We start from the raw sequence: 17,493 nt of genomic DNA on the forward strand, positions 1-17,493 counted from the left end.
GCAGTATACTATTAGTATCAAGTACTAAGTGATAGGTACTTAATTACCTCTTTTCATAGAATGGTGTCTGTGAACCCGTCTATTTGATCGTCTTTTTGGGTCTACTCGAGGAGCAAGAGCCAGCGCCTCCTCGCCTTCGCCATCACCGTCTGCTTCTTCTGGCAAAGTTTCAATCACATCCGGTTCTTTGCCTTCATTTCCTGTTGTTACCAACTTATGATAAAATCCTGCAACCAATTTAATATTCGGTATTACTTACCTTCATTTTGAAAACTATTTGGTAAGATTTGAAAAAAAAGCAGGCAACAGGACTAACCTTTTGCTTTCATGAGTTCTTCATGTGTTCCATGTTCAACGATCGCTCCTTGGTCCATGCATATGATCCGATCCGCATTTACTATTGTTGATAATCTATTAAAAGTAACACATGTGAACACAGTGAGTTTTTTTAAGACACAGCTGGACCTAGAGACAATATTATAAGGAAAGGCAATAGTAGTAACTAGATATGAACATTAAAGGTTGCAAGGCTTTCGAAGACGGTTCAAATATCGATTTTTATCGACAGGGATACAAATACAAATATTTTATTCATAAAAACATTGTACACGGTAATTATTATTTAAATATACAATAGGATATACTAGGACATATAAACGTGTAAATAATCTCCACTGCCCGGTGTAAAAGGTGGAATCGTTCTTAGCTCTTCAAGCAAAATCAGTTTACTTGTGTTGTCTACCTTAACATTTGCAATGGTATAACTAAGCCGTGGTGGCGCCGTGGTGGCCTCGTGGTGTGATCTATGGTCTCTCAAACAGAAGATCGTGGGTTCGTATTTGAGAAGAGTTTTTTGAAATTCATGTACGAAATTACATTTGAAATTTACGACGAGCTTTATGGTGAAAGAAAACACGTGAGGAATCCTGCACAAATCTGCGAAGCACCGAAGTGTGTGATGTTCCCAATCCGCACAACTGCGGTCCAAGCCCTTTCATTCCGAGAGGGACTGTACCCAGCAGTAGGATATATATAAGCTGAAATAATGATGAATGAAGATATACCTACCTATGTGACACTACGATCGTAGTTCTTCCGACACTGGCACTGTCCAATGCTGCCTGTACTTGTCGTTCGGATTGCGGGTCGAGGGCCGAGGTGGCTTCGTCCAGCAGTAGAACCGGCGGCTCGCGTAGCAAAGACCGCGCGATGGCTATGCGTTGCTTCTGACCGCCTGAGAGCGACGCTCCTCGCTCCCCGATCACAGTATCGTAACCCTTAAAGTAAAAAACAAATAATCCCGTACTCAGAACCATAGTTAAGCAGGCAGCGTTAAACAGGGAAAAATGGAGACAAACTCGCCGGCTACACCCCGACAGGAGTGTACATTTTAAATATTAAAAAGAACAAGGTAATAGATATTTTTCGATGCAAGCGAAGCGATTTAACTTAATTTTCTGAATTATTAATAAAACTTTAAATAAGTAAGGATAAACGCATAATTATAATATTGTCATGTCTAATTCTCAAAATGAATTATATAAATTTTAGTAAGCAATACACTTACATTAGGCAAGTTGGTAATGAAGTCATGAGCATAAGCCATTGTTGCAGCCTTGATCACATCTTCTCTCGCCACTTCTGGACAGCCTATTGATATGTTGTCATGGATAGTCCCACGGAATAAGACTGGCTCCTGCCCGACCACACCTGTAAATCGCCATACACTCATTATTTCTTCGTTCGTCTTTGAAGGAAGCAAACAAGGATTGTTAGCGTTAGCAGAATGCAGTAGGTAAATGGAATTACAGTCCAAGCCCTTTCATTCTGAGAGGAGATCTGCGCTCTGCAATGGGACGGTAATGTATTTAGACCGAGATTAATGTATGAATGAAATTTTCAGAATATTATGCCAAAAACATAACACACGATTAACTTAGCCAATCTAGTAAAAACAATTTTAAAAGGAGGTATAATAAGATTTCTAAACGGTTTCTACAAAGAATATATTTTAATAACATAATATATAAATATTTACCCAGACATGATCTGAGCCAGCCTAAATTCAGATGTCTCACGTTTCTACCATCGAGCTTAATCGATCCTGAGTGAATGTCGTAAAGCCGCTGTAGAAGTTGGAGCACAGTAGATTTTCCACAGCCTGAAGAACCAACTAAAGCCACGCATTCTCCAGATTTGATATAAAGAGAAAAGTCTTTCAGGACCTGTTGAAAATCATTGAAAATCAGTAAAAAGACAGTCAAATGTTACTCAAACTTTCGCACTGAGTAAAGAAAAATTAAAAAAAATAAAAAATAAAGAAGAAAATCTAATACATTAAAGTAAGGTTAATTTCAATTGAATGACGCGAATATACATACTGTGACATCAGGACGTGATGGATAGTTGAAGCTGACGTCTTCAAAGGATATGTCGCCAACAACTCTCCGCGGAGAAGCACCCTCATTACTCAAGCTATCTATTTTAGGTTCTCTTTCTATCATATCAAATATGCTGGCGGCCGCAGCTCGGGCTCCTGAGAATGCTTCAGCATGGGGCACGCAAAAGGTGATCGATTGAGTGGCCATGTACATACTGAACAGGATCTATAAGATGTATCAGAACAGAACTTGATCATAAGGTAAGTAAAAGGTTCTCGAGTGGCTATCAAGAACCGGAAGACGCAGCTTTGAAAGCCCACCCATTAGGTGGATTGAAGACATCGCGAGGGTCGTGGACAACTGGTGGAAGCTGGTGGCAAGTGGTCATTCATTGTTGCGTTCTAAGGGCCTCCCCCCTTTGTTCAACACTGGGCGTCTTCCGGTTGCTGATGAGGAAGGTAATGAGATCGCTCTTTTAACTTTACTCTTAATGTAGAATACCAACATAAGTGAACATCTTTCGTACATTACCGAAGAGAAGTATTTCATGACTAATTTAAGAAGGAATCAAGAATGAAAAAATCTTTTATCGTAGTTAAGTACAATACCGGTAGACGAGTTATTACAGTTCGGTTTGAGCAAATAATATAAATAATATGGGACTCATTATTTGCTTGGCGTATTGATTTGAGTTTTAAATTTGTGTAGATACGAAAGTATTTATAATGTCATATTCATTATCATGTTGTGTTTTTCAGTTAGTGGTTTACTAATGGACAACAACCTATTACCAATGAGCCGGGCCACAATTACGTGCGATTGGCGTTGTGGCGAGCTCTTTTTCTGTTCATTACGTGTGCTGTTAGGTAAACAAATTGCAGATATCATGTTGGCCGCGCAATGCACACAGAAAACTCTTGCAAACCCAACGATCGCACGAACTTGTGGCAGGGCCCTTATGGGACCACGCGAGTGTCATGGTCGCGGATTGAATCTGTCTCCCATGACTCTGATGAATGACATAATATTAGGTAGTGTGGTTACACTCCAGGGCGTGCAGTGAGGGTTGGCAGCCAGTACTGCTGCCTGCCTACCCAGTTGTTGGTGCGAGGGCAGCAGTTAGCGTTGCTCACTCTCACTGCACACCATTGCACTGTATTGATAAAGTAAACAATTCGTACGCTGAATATTTCCCCGACAACGTATTTTCGTTCGTCTGTCTCGACTAGAAGGTCCCGAAGCACAAGTCGGGTGCCGTAGGTGAGGCCGATAGCATTGAGCGAGTACGTGAGCACCCAGTTGAAACCGGTGCCGAGCCCTGTGAACAGCCCGCGCCGCCGCCCGTACCGCTCCGCTGGCTCCAACAAATTCTTGTATCTTAAAAGGAAGAACGGAGTTATTTTGGAATTGTTTTTACCGCTAAAACTATTTTTTAATGATTTGAATTAACCTAATTAACGTTCGAACATTGAAATTAGACTATGAGACTTTAAAGCGAAGGAAAACGTCGTGAGGAAATCTGCACAGAATAATATCTACGAATAAATTCAATCAATGAACTGAAACAATTACTTACTTTGCTTACCCGCGACCTTATGCTAGCTACGTTTACGTGTAAGGAACACACAAATCACACAAAGCCATCTATCACCACCATTGATATGGGCCTCCGCAAATTAACGTCTAATTAAACAAATTATTTAAATTAAATCAAACAAAAATGTGAACTTCCCAATCTATTGGCTGTGTGCACGGCATCAGCGCCACCTAGCGTCCGCAACTTTTTTGGCTCTGATATTCTGACGTTTTGAAATTTCATCGCGACATTGTGACAAAAATCAAACCTATAACGTATTAATTTATAATACAAAATTACTAACTGTGTTACCGTGATTTGGGTGGACAAAAGGTTGTGAATTCATTTTTGGTCATTAAAATTAAATGAGGTAAGTAAAATTTATTCAAAAAGTGTTTTATTTTCGTTATGTCAGGGTTTGTTTACTTCATGTTTAGTTGTACTTTTACTGTAAAACTAGAAGATAAAGCTATCTCATTGGTTTCTTTGAATAATAGTAAAATTATATAATTGTTCTTATATCGCTAGTAATAAATTAAATATCGTTTTCAGATCAAAATGAGTAGACATTTTGAAGACCGGTTTTGTGAGTATCCCTCAATATAAAATTTCAACCACAAACCGTTTCATAAGGAAAATTGTTGCTGAACATGCCCGAGAAGTAGAGGAATTAAGAACAAAACAGGGACAGTGTTCAATAAATTAAGCTCGCATCATAAAAAATTTGGTAGTTAAAGTCTATACAAATTGCTTTGTTAATGACAGATTCATATGAGTATGACAGATGACAGAGCCTACATTATTTCTTCTTTTGGCCACTATGAGCGCTGCGATAGATTTAATTACCCCCACCTAGTACTTCGCACCCTCCCAATACTGGGCCTGTGTGGGATTCTGATAGATTATGCAGTGGGACGTATTATATATAGGCCGAGATGATAATGATGACGTGCGTATATAATTTAGACTGCATTTAACCCACCTATCGACCTCTCTAGTTTCGCCACCAAAAGAAACGATAGTTCGCACTGACTTCAATACTTCTTCCGCTTGTTTGCCGGCCTGGCTGTAGGACATCATTTCACGGATGGACGACTTAGTTTGATACTGAGAACATAATCAAAATAGTTACACGTATCGTTAAATATCACAATATGATTGATATTATAACACTAGATTTCACTGCGGAAACTAAGGCCTATGCCGTATGGACCTGTTCCAAGTACATTGCAGTCACGACCTTTAATTTGGAACCTACTTAAGATCGAATAAGTATCAAATCTGTCATGTCGTACGAAAGGATTCAAAGGATTTTTTTCAAATTGGATCACAAATTAAGGATCGTGACGTGACTGATCTAAGTACGCGTCGCGCGCATAAGAGTAAGATGAAAGTCTTGCTTGTGAAGATCCTGCTATATCATTTGGAAAGTGACGAATAGGAGCCCGTTTTTGCTTTACTTACATTTGATAAAATTACAGAAGCTCCAATGGAAAAGGGAACGACGGTCATGCAAGCGAGGGTTAACTCCCAACCGAGGGGGAATGCTTGGCAAATACAAATAATAGCAGTTCCAATCAGGTTTGAGACCACAGCCAGCTTTTCACCCATTCCTTCTTTCAGCTTCATCATGTTCCTGCAATAAGAATACAATTTTGATTTTATCAAGCAAGCAGTATGTACCTACACTACACGTCGTAGTCTGATCGTTAAGTGTATTCGGCCCAAATTGTCCGAGGCACGCACAGTTTTCCATTGGTTCGATTCATTAATTCCTTCCAGCGTTGTTGATTTGTAGTTGCTTACCTTGAATACGACAGCTAAAGAATCATTTTACATCCGAAATATTAAAAATATAGTGCCACGAGAGTTGAAGTGAATGATTACACACACAGCTACAAAAATAACTGATTGCACAAAAGTAGATTGAACGAAATGAATGAGTAAATGTCAAAATCCTGCTGTCATTACACGAACGACACGTTGTAGCTGTGTGTGTAATCAATCATTCACTTCAACTCTCGTGGCTCAACCTATACAGGAGGTGTACAGTACAACTATCTTTCTGAATAATTATGTATCTTGAAAGAATTTAGTTACAAAAAGTTCAGAGTTCAGATGGAAGTTTGTTCGACAACGTGTTATTTTTAATTTCCGTTAACTATGCACATTCAACAGTTCAAGTGAAATTAATTTCCCTAGGGTAGTATTTAAACGCACATCAAAAAAAGTTATTTTGCTATGAGAATGAGTAGGTAGGTATCATCTACGCACGCTCTAGTTATTTGCTGCGCGGTCAGTATTTTTGATGTGATTGTAGTATTTTTGTACTTAAAACTTACCTAAAAGAGTTTGTTTGTCTCGCATTAGAGGAAAAAGTAATGTCGTGCTGATGTATATTTTTAAATTATCTGTAGTACTAAGTAGTTTTGCTAAAAATTTCGTTTATTTGTATTTTCTCAAAAATGACCGTAAAAGTTGACATTATTCTTTACATATCAGAAGGTGAAGTGCATAGTTTATGGTCAGCGAAAAATTAAAAAGTAAAAAAAATTGCAGGCGCGCTAGCTCGACAATAATGAATCAGTGCGCCTGCAATCAGTCACTTTTTTTAAAGGTTAAAAAAGGCCATGGAAATGTTGCCAAGTCTAATGGCCGGTATCAGATATTTTGTTGGAACTCCGGTCTTTTTCTATTGGGGTCTGAAATAGTTTGTGGTGTTTTCGGTGGAAAAATACACCTGCAGTTTATTTTTAATGAAAAAAGGCGGGAAAGCAGAAGAAAAATATTGGAATAAAATAAAATTTTATAATATATTTTAAGAAAAAGTTTGTTCTATTTCAGAATTATTCACCATTTTTGATAAAAGCTTTATATTAGTCTCGGCTGGAATAGCAATTGCTGGCTTCGTATTAGTTAAACGGACGAGTTTAATACTCATACTTAGCCAGCAATTGCCTACTTCCAGGCCACGACAATAATCTACTATTAAATCATTGATGTACAAAAGTATATAAATGATGAGAATAAATTGATAGGCAATTATTTATTTAATTTGCAATGGCAATTAATAATATTCCATTTCTCTAACCCCTATGTACTCTAACTCTTACGGTTTAATTAAAAGATAGGTAGGTACTAGGTAATCAAGAATTAAAATTAAATTACTAAGCGAGGTAAAACCTGTAAAGGTTCCAAATTTATGACGCAATATTAAATTGTTATTATTTTTTTGACTACATAAGTATTTGGCGAAACAAGTTTTAAAAGCTGAGTTTTTAAATGTTTTTCTTATGTTTTAAAACAACGATTGTTGAAGTTTTTACAATTTGATCTTTTACAATGACTATTAACTCAATATATACCTAATTATTTAGGTACTTATTAATAGTGTACGAAAGGAAAATATACTCTAAAAAAATTTTTTTTTGGATTTTTTATTGTACTATTTTGTTAGCATAGTTTACTTATATATTCGTGCAAAATTACGGCTTACTAGCATTTATAGTCCCTGAGCAAAGCCGCGGACGGACAGACAGACAGACAGACATGCCGAAACTATAAGGGTTCCGTTTTTGCCATTTTGGCTAAGGAAACCTAAAAACCAAATACGTCTTAAATGGCATTTTTTTTACTATTATTACTTACTCGGACATTTTGGAAGCCAGGTTGAATTCGGAGTCAGTATCGAACCACGACATATCTTGTCTTAAAACAGCCTGTAGGAAAAGTTTCCGGATCCTCGATATCTAACGACAAGAAACATTGAAGTCGATAACGTGTCGGTGAGTAATCACTTAGTGCAGGGTTTCTCAAAGTAGGGTACGTTCGCCATTCGACGGTAGGGGGTTCGCGACAAGATTTACGTAATGGTGGCTGCCGACTGGCAAGATGTTTCTTACCTGTATTTGTTACCTTTTATTAAAAATAAATAATATGTATATTTGCCAATTTATTATTTTCTTTGGCAAGGGAGGTAGAGGTTCGCTGTCATCTAGAAACTTTAACAGGGGTACGTGGAACCATAAGTTTGAGAAACCCTGACTCAGTGAAATGCATTAAATCCAGTTTTCAAACGGAACAGTTTATAAACGTTAGGTAACTACCTAACAAGTAAAATACCTAACCTATGTTTGTGCCATCTTTTCTACCGTACTCCCACCCACGAACATCACGCCATGCTTTCGTGATATTTAAGTAGTTACATATTTTTTGTCGCATCATGACAGAGACTTTGATACGTATTGTTTATTAAATTAATAATGCCATTGTTTTGGTTAGAGAGATGAGCAAGTACCAGTTAGTGGAACCAGAAGCAAGGACATCAATTAAATCAATTGCGATGTGAGCGTTTCAATAAAATATCATTCGGAGCTTCGGTGCGCCCGTTCCGTACTAGCAATTGCATTATTAACATTACTTAACACTTGTAGGCCGGCAAGAGCAAAGTGGAATCGTAACAATCTGAATTAATTTACGGATTTAAAATAATTTTGTAAATCCATCGTCTCTGAAAATGCAAAGCAGGAAATAATTTTAAGACCTTGAAAACCAACACGTTGAAGAGTGTTCTCCAACTTAAAACATTTTTGACGAAATTTTACGAGATTGAAATAGTATATTGCACACAGGTTTTAAGCACGAGCGCCTTGTTATATTGCATCTAATGTAACATATGCATCGTGTTTAATGTCCGTTCCTGACCTGTCTCAATGCGCTCCAATTGATGAGCGCGACGGAGCTCATGCAAAGGATGAGGGATATCGCGATGCTGACAAACATGCCGATGGCCATCGCCTCGGCATCATCCACCAGCGCCTCCATGTTCGCCTCGCGAGATCCATTTTGTCTGTATGAAGTAAGTGAAATAGTTTAGTATAAAGTCTGTTCTAAGAGAGTTGATAAATATTTGGGAACACCCAAATACGCCGAAATATTTTATTCCGAATTTGCTAATTCCGATTTTCAAAACTCCGATTTTCACAATTCCTAAGACATATAATTCCGATTATTTAAAAACACGAAATTTATTTTTCCGAATTTCAAAATATTGTTTTTTTTAATATCCGATTTTTATAACTCCGAAGAATAAAAACACGAAATGTTATTAGCCCGAAGTACAGTATTCCGATTATCAATTTTAAAACCCCATAAAACCATACATTTAGGGGCTGTTTCACCATTCATTAATTAGTGTTAACTGACGGTTAAATGTGATGCCGTCTCTATTTGTTTTGTTCGAATAGACGGAGACGGCATCAAATTTGACCGTCAGTTAACACTAATCAATGGATGGTGAAACAGCGCCTTAATAGGTAACGCAGGAGACGTTACCATGGCAACAAAAAGTTGATTGGCCGATTAATATGTGGTTAAAAGAGAATGGGTGCTTACAATCTCATTCCACCTCCGAACAGGCGGGTTAGCGGAAGGTAGCTGGTCATTTGCTCGCGGTATGCGGTTCGCTCTACAAAGGCTGTGTTGAGCTCGCCAAACTGGACCAGATTGTAGCAGACACCGCCGCCGCTCAGCAACCCGAATAGCACCCCCACTATTGTCGCCAGGCGCTCCGTACATGTTGCATAGCGGAACTACAATAGAGAACGTTATACTTAAATAAGTTTTTGGTAAAAAAACATTTTAAGACAAGCTTTTTTGCTGACTGTACTTTTTGTCGACTTGTCTTGCATTGTCACCCAAACTACATTTCCATACCAAATTTCAAGTCAATGCCATTAACCGTTAAAGAGTTCCTTTCTGCGGAGACGATCTGGCCGGACCACCAGGATGTCACTACAAGATTATTGTATTGTTACGCAAATTACATAAGTATTCCAAATTTCAAGTCAATCCGACTACTAGAAGTCAGTCTAATTTAACTTGCAAGATTTGACTACATACAGACAGACAGACAGACAACGGGACAGGTGAAACTAAATTAAAGTTTGTAATGGAACTAAATAAAAGCTTTTAATAAAAATAGGTGAAGCAGAGTTTTTCAAAATGAATTTCAAAAAGTTGAGTTGTTAGCAATCTGTAGACGCAGGTAGCAAATGTTTTATGGCGTTCTAGGAAGAAGCCTTTGTTCATCAGTGGACTTCCTCCAACTGATGATGATGGTGATGACGATGATCAGCTAAATATTCGCAGTTATAATCATTTATGATAGTTAGTTGGTATAAATCAAAAATAATATCCTATGTACTTAGTCGTATGAAGCTAGTTGAGGTAAAAGAACTTACTATTCGAAAGTATGATATTTTGGGCAGTTCCACTTCCTCCTCTCTGAAACAAAATTATTCCCACGATCAGCTAAATATTTGCAGTTATAATATTTTATGGTATTAAATTGGTATAAATCAAAAAATAATAAGCAGAAAATAAAATAAAGCTGCCCAGTGCGAGACGAACCCGTTTAAAATTAAATATCTATTTGCTTGAAGTTGGTGACTTGATTTTTTGGAAATATTTTTAGCTTAGGTACGAGAAAAGTAATTAATAGTGCGAGGTACTAACTAAACAATAACTGGCTCTAAAACGTAGATCTTCATTATTGAAAACTTGGTTTGTAAGTAAGTACTTACAGCCGAGGAAACTGAATCAAGTACCAGGGTGGTTTTCATAACCATTTTCGCTATGATTTCTTTAGCAGATGGATGGGATGTCAACATGACATTGTAAAAATGTTCCACCCTGGTACCTGATTCAGTTTCCTGACTGTTCATTGTACTCTTTCTGTATCTGAATGTTTATCAGAAAGAACTCCCTATAATATTATAAATGCGAAACTTTTAAGTCAGTTTGTTTGTTGTTACCTCTTCACGTCTAAACCGCTGAACCGATTTAGTTGTTGTTATCCCAGAAAATTGCATAGTTCCCACGAGATAGCGATAAACGAAATCTACGCGGACGGAGTCGCGGGCAAACAAGTAGTAGTTTTATAGAAGTAAAAGTACCTAATTCTCGTCGTTTAGAGTGTATTATATTAAAAATTATATTATACTGTGGCTATTACCATTAACTAGTAATGGTGGGGTAGGTAGTGCTGATACTAAATATTTGCAATGTAAGAACAACTACTTTAAATTTCTTTCCAGCATATGTATGGACGGTTAAGAGAAGAGCGATGTCTTCTTCTTATCTCTTGGGTATATTTTTTGACACAAAATTTCTGTGCAGACCACACAGTAGGTAGTCATAAAGCCTGGATCATAATCAGTACATTGAGCGGTAAATTGTATTTGGTAAGGATCTGTGACCTATGACAGACTTCAACTAGGTACTCGTAAGTAATTAATATTGATACACTTTGACCTCAAATATAGTGTTCGTTCATGATTATTTACGTGGTAGAACTTCAGTACCTGTCCGTATCTTTTTTGGATGCTGTATCTCAAAAGGAAAAAACCGGCCAAGAGCGTGTCGGACTCACCCAAGATAGGGTTTTGTAGCCATTACAAAAAAATCAAGTACCAAAAACCAGACCAGACTCCAAAAACCAATCTTAATTTGATTGCTTAGTAACGACATCTTTTGTCCGGGTGAGCGGTTAGTTCCAATGGAATGCTGAAAGTTTCTCGATGAGAGCTACAGCATAGATGTCGCTAGTGTCGCTGCTTAAGTGACTAAATACGAAACAAACAAGCTGAGATATGTGGTGCTTAGGAGAAATTCGTGTCTGTACCACTGTCCAGTGGTGGTGTATTCAATACATAGTATTCTATGTTGATACCAAGAGTTATAACAGAGATAAGACCAACCGAAATCGATTTTTCATCCTCAAAAACCCCTACATACCATATTTCATCGAAATCGTTGGAGCCGTTGTCGAGATCCCCGAAATATATTTATACTAGCTTTTGCCCGCGACTTCGTCTGCGTAGATTTTGATATTTACTCAATACTCCATAGGAATGAGTTTGACATTTACTCCGCAAACGTCAGAGAAAAATGCCTTTTTTAACCGACGTCAAAAAAGGAGGTTATCAATTCGGTTGTATTTTTTTTATGTTTGTTACCTCAGTACTCTGTCATTTATGAACCGATTTGTTTTTTTTTTGCGTTTGTCTAGGAATGTTTTCCATTAGGTCCCATAATGTTTTAAATCAGGATCTGATGATTGGATCTTAAGGAAATCGATGGAACTCTTCAAATGTTGTAGGGACACCTATAGTAAATTGGATATACAACTTTACTGCACCCTATTTTCGACTATGCTGACATTTGTTATCCCGATCTCTTAGAAGAGCAGCTTAACAAACTTGAGCGAATTCAAAATCTATGCATTCGGTTTATATTTGGTCTACGTAAGTTCGATCATGTCTCTAATTTTCGATCACAGCTCAAGTGGCTCCCAATCCGCTTTCGCTGTAACTCTCACATTTTACACCTTCTTTACGGCATTCTCTTTAACCCTGCAACTCCTTGCTACCTCAAAGAGCGATTTAGCTACGTAACTTCTATTCGATGCTCTCAGAACTTTCTCCTTACCGTGCCTCTATCTAACTCCAATTTCTATGTATATTCTTATACCTACTGTCCAGGCTATTCGGTTGTGGAACTCCGTACCGATTGACTTACGACGCGCAAAATCTTTGTCAGTATTTAAATCTATGCTTAAGGAGCACTATCTGTCATCTTGTAATTATTAGCCTTATTATAATTTATTTATTTATTTGTTGCTGTTTATCTCACTACCTATATTTATTTTGGACGTATATTATATGTACGATATAATTATGTATGTATTCGTAGATGTATTGCTGTTACGTTTAAATTTTCTTATCTACTTTTGATGCACCACCTGTTGAAAACTAGTCCTTCCTACTTTCTGTAAAAAAAGGTTGCCTGGAAGAGATCGCTCTTAAGCGATGAGGCCGCCTATTGCTTACCTTGTAATTTTTTTCTCTGTGTGTCTGTTTTCTGTATCGCTTACTATGTCTGGTGTACAATACAGAGTCTTTGTATTGTATTGTATACATATTCAGTAGTAACTCGTGCATTTGCTCATGAAAATCATCATTCGGTGAAATGGAACTGATGATGAAGACCACAGTTGACCATCTGAGTTACTACTCAATAACAAGTATTTCACGGATTGAATTTCAATTACTTTGACACAGTTGCTAAGCAATTTATGCTCCTCTTAATACATATGGTAAAACGGGTGGTGAAGCACCAGGACTCCTCAATAATGAACGTCTCTGCATCGGAAAAAGCAATCTTTCGTAAAAGGTGACGAGCAGTTGATATTAAACTATTGTATCTTAGATTATTTACACTAAAAAGTGTGGAATTTTTTTTTATAAAAAAAATTGAAAAGACTACAAAAAAACCATGAAAATAATTTTCTACCACTCTGAAGTCGGTCGGAGCCTCAGCACGAGCCAGCAGGAGTGATTGACGCCCAAATAGCCCAATATAGAGTGCGTAGGTGAGGTAGATGACTATATAGGCCCACTCCTGCTGGCTCGTGCTGAGGCAACGACCGACTTCAGACTGGTAGAAAATTATTTTCATGGTTTTTTGTAGTCGTTTCAATTATTTTTATAATCTTTTATTTAAAGTACCCAACTTCGTGGCCATTAAGTGCTCGTAGTATATTAAATAATTATAGGTAAAGTCATTCACGATGACGCGTACTGTGGTTCTTATTACAATATCATTAATGTCTAATTTTTACAAAATCACGCGTCTTCGTAGATGGCACTAGGTATATCCTATGAGGGCTCTAGAGGCGCTAGTATAGCGCGAGGTCTCCGAAATGTCAAAAGTCACTGTTTTGGGTGAGCTACGTGGGTTTATTTATAATTAGAATAATTTTGTGAATATTTTGCAATACCTGAAATTACGAGTAATTACGAGTACCTATGCCAAATAACGCGCATGCAGCATTCCTGCTGTCTCGTGCTGAGGCACCGACTACATACTGCTAGAAAAATATTTTCATGGTTTTTGTAGTTGGTCTATTTTTGGTTATAACTTTTTTTTATTGGAGTCGGTTTTACTTTTTTGTTAAAAAATTCCTTTATACTCTTAAACAGCAGCCTAAGGTATAAAATCTACCTAAACTTGGAAGATTGCATATAAAATACGAAATTAAAATATTACTTAATTTTTTCGTAATGGCTACGGAACCCTATTTTGGTCGTGTCCGACACGCTCTTGGCCGGTTTTATGTCTGTCTATATCAGAAACCATCAAAAATTACCCGACACTGCATACGTTTTGCTTACCTACAAATACCTAGATACCTACAAATTTGTATGGAACATTCGTTGCCCAATTCCTTGGTCAATAGGTACAATGTTCAGTGATAAGTTTTCATTAAGGTGGCCTAACTTTAATTTGCTGAGAATTTCTTGACGGGTTTAACGTATGGGCCATGGGTGAAGATTAATAAGTTAGACAACATTGTTATCTTGTTTCATGGAAGGAATAAACTTACTTTAACCGTATAAAACTATCAAAATAATAGCAAAAGATACGTACACGTGCGAGTTAAGTTTTAAAGAACAGCCCGAACAGCCTCCTCAATACCATTCTGGGCAGGGTGGACTGTCCTATTGTACGGCGCTGGAATTTTCTTCATAAGGGTTCCAGACCGGTTTTATATAATAATAAGTAATTAATGGTTAATGATGTTATTGTGATTGTGACATATAATATTTAATAATTTAATTTAATTTAATTTAATTGAATGTTGGAGAATTATTTATAAATCTACTAACATAGTTGTAAGATTTAATATTACTAACCATCTATGGACATTGTGTTTGAAATAAATGGATTATTATTATTATTATTAAATTTCATGATTTTATTAGCAATACTCGTCATTTTTCTTCGTCTTGATTTTCACAAAGTTGACTTCTGATTTTATAATCAATTCTAGTATGGTCAAGGACTTTAGTTCATGAGCCACCATAGAACCATTTCACAGTAAACGTCATAGTGACATCGCTTTAATTAACAAGGAAAATCGTAATGACTTTTCCTTAGAAAACGTTACATAGTTGCTCATGAATTAAAGTCCTTGACAGTACCTAAGTACGTCTGAGCCAAGCCATCAGTCAAATAAAACATGAAATAAAAATCAAATTCGCTCCGCGAATTATCTTAAGTTACTATGTATAGTCATAGGTATAGTTCACTATAGTTCAAAAGATTTCGCATAGCTAAAATAATAATATGTGTACTTACTTTTTAGTGTCCTTCTTTTCTTTTTTATTTCCCATTTTTAACGATATTTATTTCCACAACGAAATTGACCGTACGGCACCAAAAAGACGCACCCCGGAGAGACTAGCCATGCGCAGGCGTCTCCGGACTGAACGCGACCATCTAAACACAGTTCAATATAAGGCACCGAGACTCAAGAAAATATTGCCATCAGTGATTAGGCCTATATATACTTTGGATGTTAGCATGTCTCTAGGACCATGGTCAAGACGGAAGCTTTACATTCTCGAACATGGTCTAGGTAAGCCATGATACGACCACTTTAGTATTCTTTATACCTGGTAAAAAGTAAGATTTTTACAAGCTTTTATTTAACTTGCTATGTATGTATGTACACTCGAACCAACTGAATCGTGACCCACTGTGGAACCATTTTGTAGGAAAAGACATAGACAAAAGACATCGCATTGCTTAGTTGACAAGGGGATTTATTATGACACTTACTGTGAGAACGTTCTACGGTGGGTCAGGAATCAAATGGTTCGACTGTACGTGCGGGTCAAATCTTGAAAGTTGAATTTAACCCACTTCCAGAGGTCGGATTGATTTGAAATTTGGCATACCTACTTAATTATGTAAATCTGGTGACAATACAATAATCTGGTAGTGACATCCCCGTGGTTCTGCCAGGATTGTCTCTGCAGGATGGAACTCCTCAATGGTTCATGGCACCGACTTAAATTTGGTATTTACATACGGAAATGTAGTTTGGATGAAATTTAAAAGTACCTACAGTCAACAAAAAGTACAGTCAGCAAAAAGGCTCGTATTAAGAATGTTTTTTTTAACAAAAACTTATTTTTAGTAGCAAAATTGTAATATAGGAAAGGATAATTCAAAAACATTACAGAAATTGCTGTGGTTAAAGAAAACATGATAATATTTGAATCGTACTTTTTTATTAAGTACTTCAATTGAGTTTTATCATTAAGTGCATTTTGGTGGGGGCTTGCCCGCATTCTCTTTTATCCTAATTTCCCTTTCCCTTAATCTTCTCTCTCTTTCAAATTCCTTCATTCTGATGACGTAATCTTCTTGTTCACAATTTAAATAATTATGCTTTTCATGATGACACCGTAGAAGGAAGGGCATATTCTTGTGGCGGCAAACCTGGTATTCCAGGAGATGATGCGCACAGAAGTCGCGGTATTTCGGCGGAATTCGGGCAGATACAAGGTCCTCAGTTTTCGCTACCATAACTCGCGGCTTCCTCGTGAAGCTGAACCCAACCGCGGGCGGGAAGGTTGGTGGCTGATTTGGACGTAAGTCAAGGTGGTGACTAGTCAATGACCCTAATATTTGGCCCATTCTTCTAAAGTATTTCAATAGATATTGCTACTGTAGATTATGAATAATTATAGATAATTAGATGAGGGTTATTAATTACCCAGGTACAATTGTAAATGTCATAATATTACATTGACTGCACCTATGGGGTATTGTCATACGTGAAGTCGTAACAAAACAGCCAGCCTCAAATAAAATGCGGTCTCAGACCAAAGTCAAGAATAGACAGATGATAAACTATAAAAAGTTCTGATATGTCAGTAATCATTTAAAATGTACTTACGTACATTTTGCTTAGGAGTGGGGCTCTGCTAACACTGGATATGTAGATAACTACAAACATGTATGGAACCTTCGGTGCGGGCTTGGTGCGGGAGTCCGACTCTCGTTTGCCGGTTTTTTCTCTGTTCTGCGTGCTTGTATTATTAAGAGTATGTGTATTGTGTTGTATTATGTATACATATGAATAATAATATGAGGTTTTTTGGTACAAACAGAGAGAAAGTAGAAATCTTCACAACTTTGAAAAAATCTCGTATCTTAAATCAATGCGTCAGCAAAACTTACCCTTGAAATAATTTACATAAAATTCACTCAGAAAAATTATCGATATTGAACTACTTCAGTACTACGAGCTTTTATAAAGCTAGCAAAAGCCTATGACGGAATTACTATTACTGAGCTGCAAGAATCCCGCCGAATGACACTTCATTCTTATTATTTCTAAGTCGTTACATTGTCTACAAATCATATTAGTTTGTTACGGATGCGATGGGTACAGGTGTACAGGTATTTTGTTTAGCGTACTTCCCCATTATTTCTATAGAACCGATAATTTGATAACTTTGGCTCATTTTGGAACTTTATTATATTCATCAAAAATATATACCGTAACTGGAGGCACAGAATATAGAATACCTAGTACTAACGTACTGGAGGGTCTTCAGGGCAGGGAGTTGGTAGGAACATACAGACGAGTTCATAAACTTGTGAGCAAAAATTTTATTA

The 17,493-nt window shown here is 37.1% G+C and overlaps 1 protein-coding gene and 1 pseudogene across 1 annotated transcript in view; both read right to left on the reverse strand.

Moving 5' to 3' along the window:
- Positions 1–15,315, reverse strand: part of LOC141434213 (multidrug resistance protein homolog 49-like) — a 29,606-nt gene extending 14,291 nt beyond the window's left edge. Inside the window, exons 1-14 of the mRNA XM_074096580.1 lie at positions 15,160–15,315; positions 10,200–10,242; positions 9,352–9,548; positions 8,662–8,806; positions 7,606–7,706; positions 5,422–5,593; positions 4,940–5,064; positions 3,563–3,758; positions 2,382–2,606; positions 2,039–2,225; positions 1,568–1,710; positions 1,069–1,277; positions 317–411; positions 48–227 (exon numbers count right to left, since the gene is read on the reverse strand). Of these exons, the coding sequence (XP_073952681.1) occupies positions 48–227; positions 317–411; positions 1,069–1,277; positions 1,568–1,710; positions 2,039–2,225; positions 2,382–2,606; positions 3,563–3,758; positions 4,940–5,064; positions 5,422–5,593; positions 7,606–7,706; positions 8,662–8,806; positions 9,352–9,548; positions 10,200–10,242; positions 15,160–15,194 (2,053 nt within the window). The 5' untranslated portion in view covers positions 15,195–15,315. The remainder of the gene's footprint in view (positions 1–47; positions 228–316; positions 412–1,068; positions 1,278–1,567; positions 1,711–2,038; positions 2,226–2,381; positions 2,607–3,562; positions 3,759–4,939; positions 5,065–5,421; positions 5,594–7,605; positions 7,707–8,661; positions 8,807–9,351; positions 9,549–10,199; positions 10,243–15,159) is intronic.
- An 810-nt stretch (positions 15,316–16,125) lies between these two features.
- On the reverse strand, positions 16,126–16,506 carry LOC141426706 (NADH dehydrogenase [ubiquinone] 1 beta subcomplex subunit 7 pseudogene; annotated as a pseudogene).
- Between the last annotated feature and the right edge of the window lie 987 nt (positions 16,507–17,493).

The sequence above is a fragment of the Choristoneura fumiferana genome, chromosome Z (genome assembly GCF_025370935.1).
Source record: "Choristoneura fumiferana chromosome Z, NRCan_CFum_1, whole genome shotgun sequence".
NCBI lineage: Eukaryota > Metazoa > Arthropoda > Insecta > Lepidoptera > Tortricidae > Choristoneura > Choristoneura fumiferana.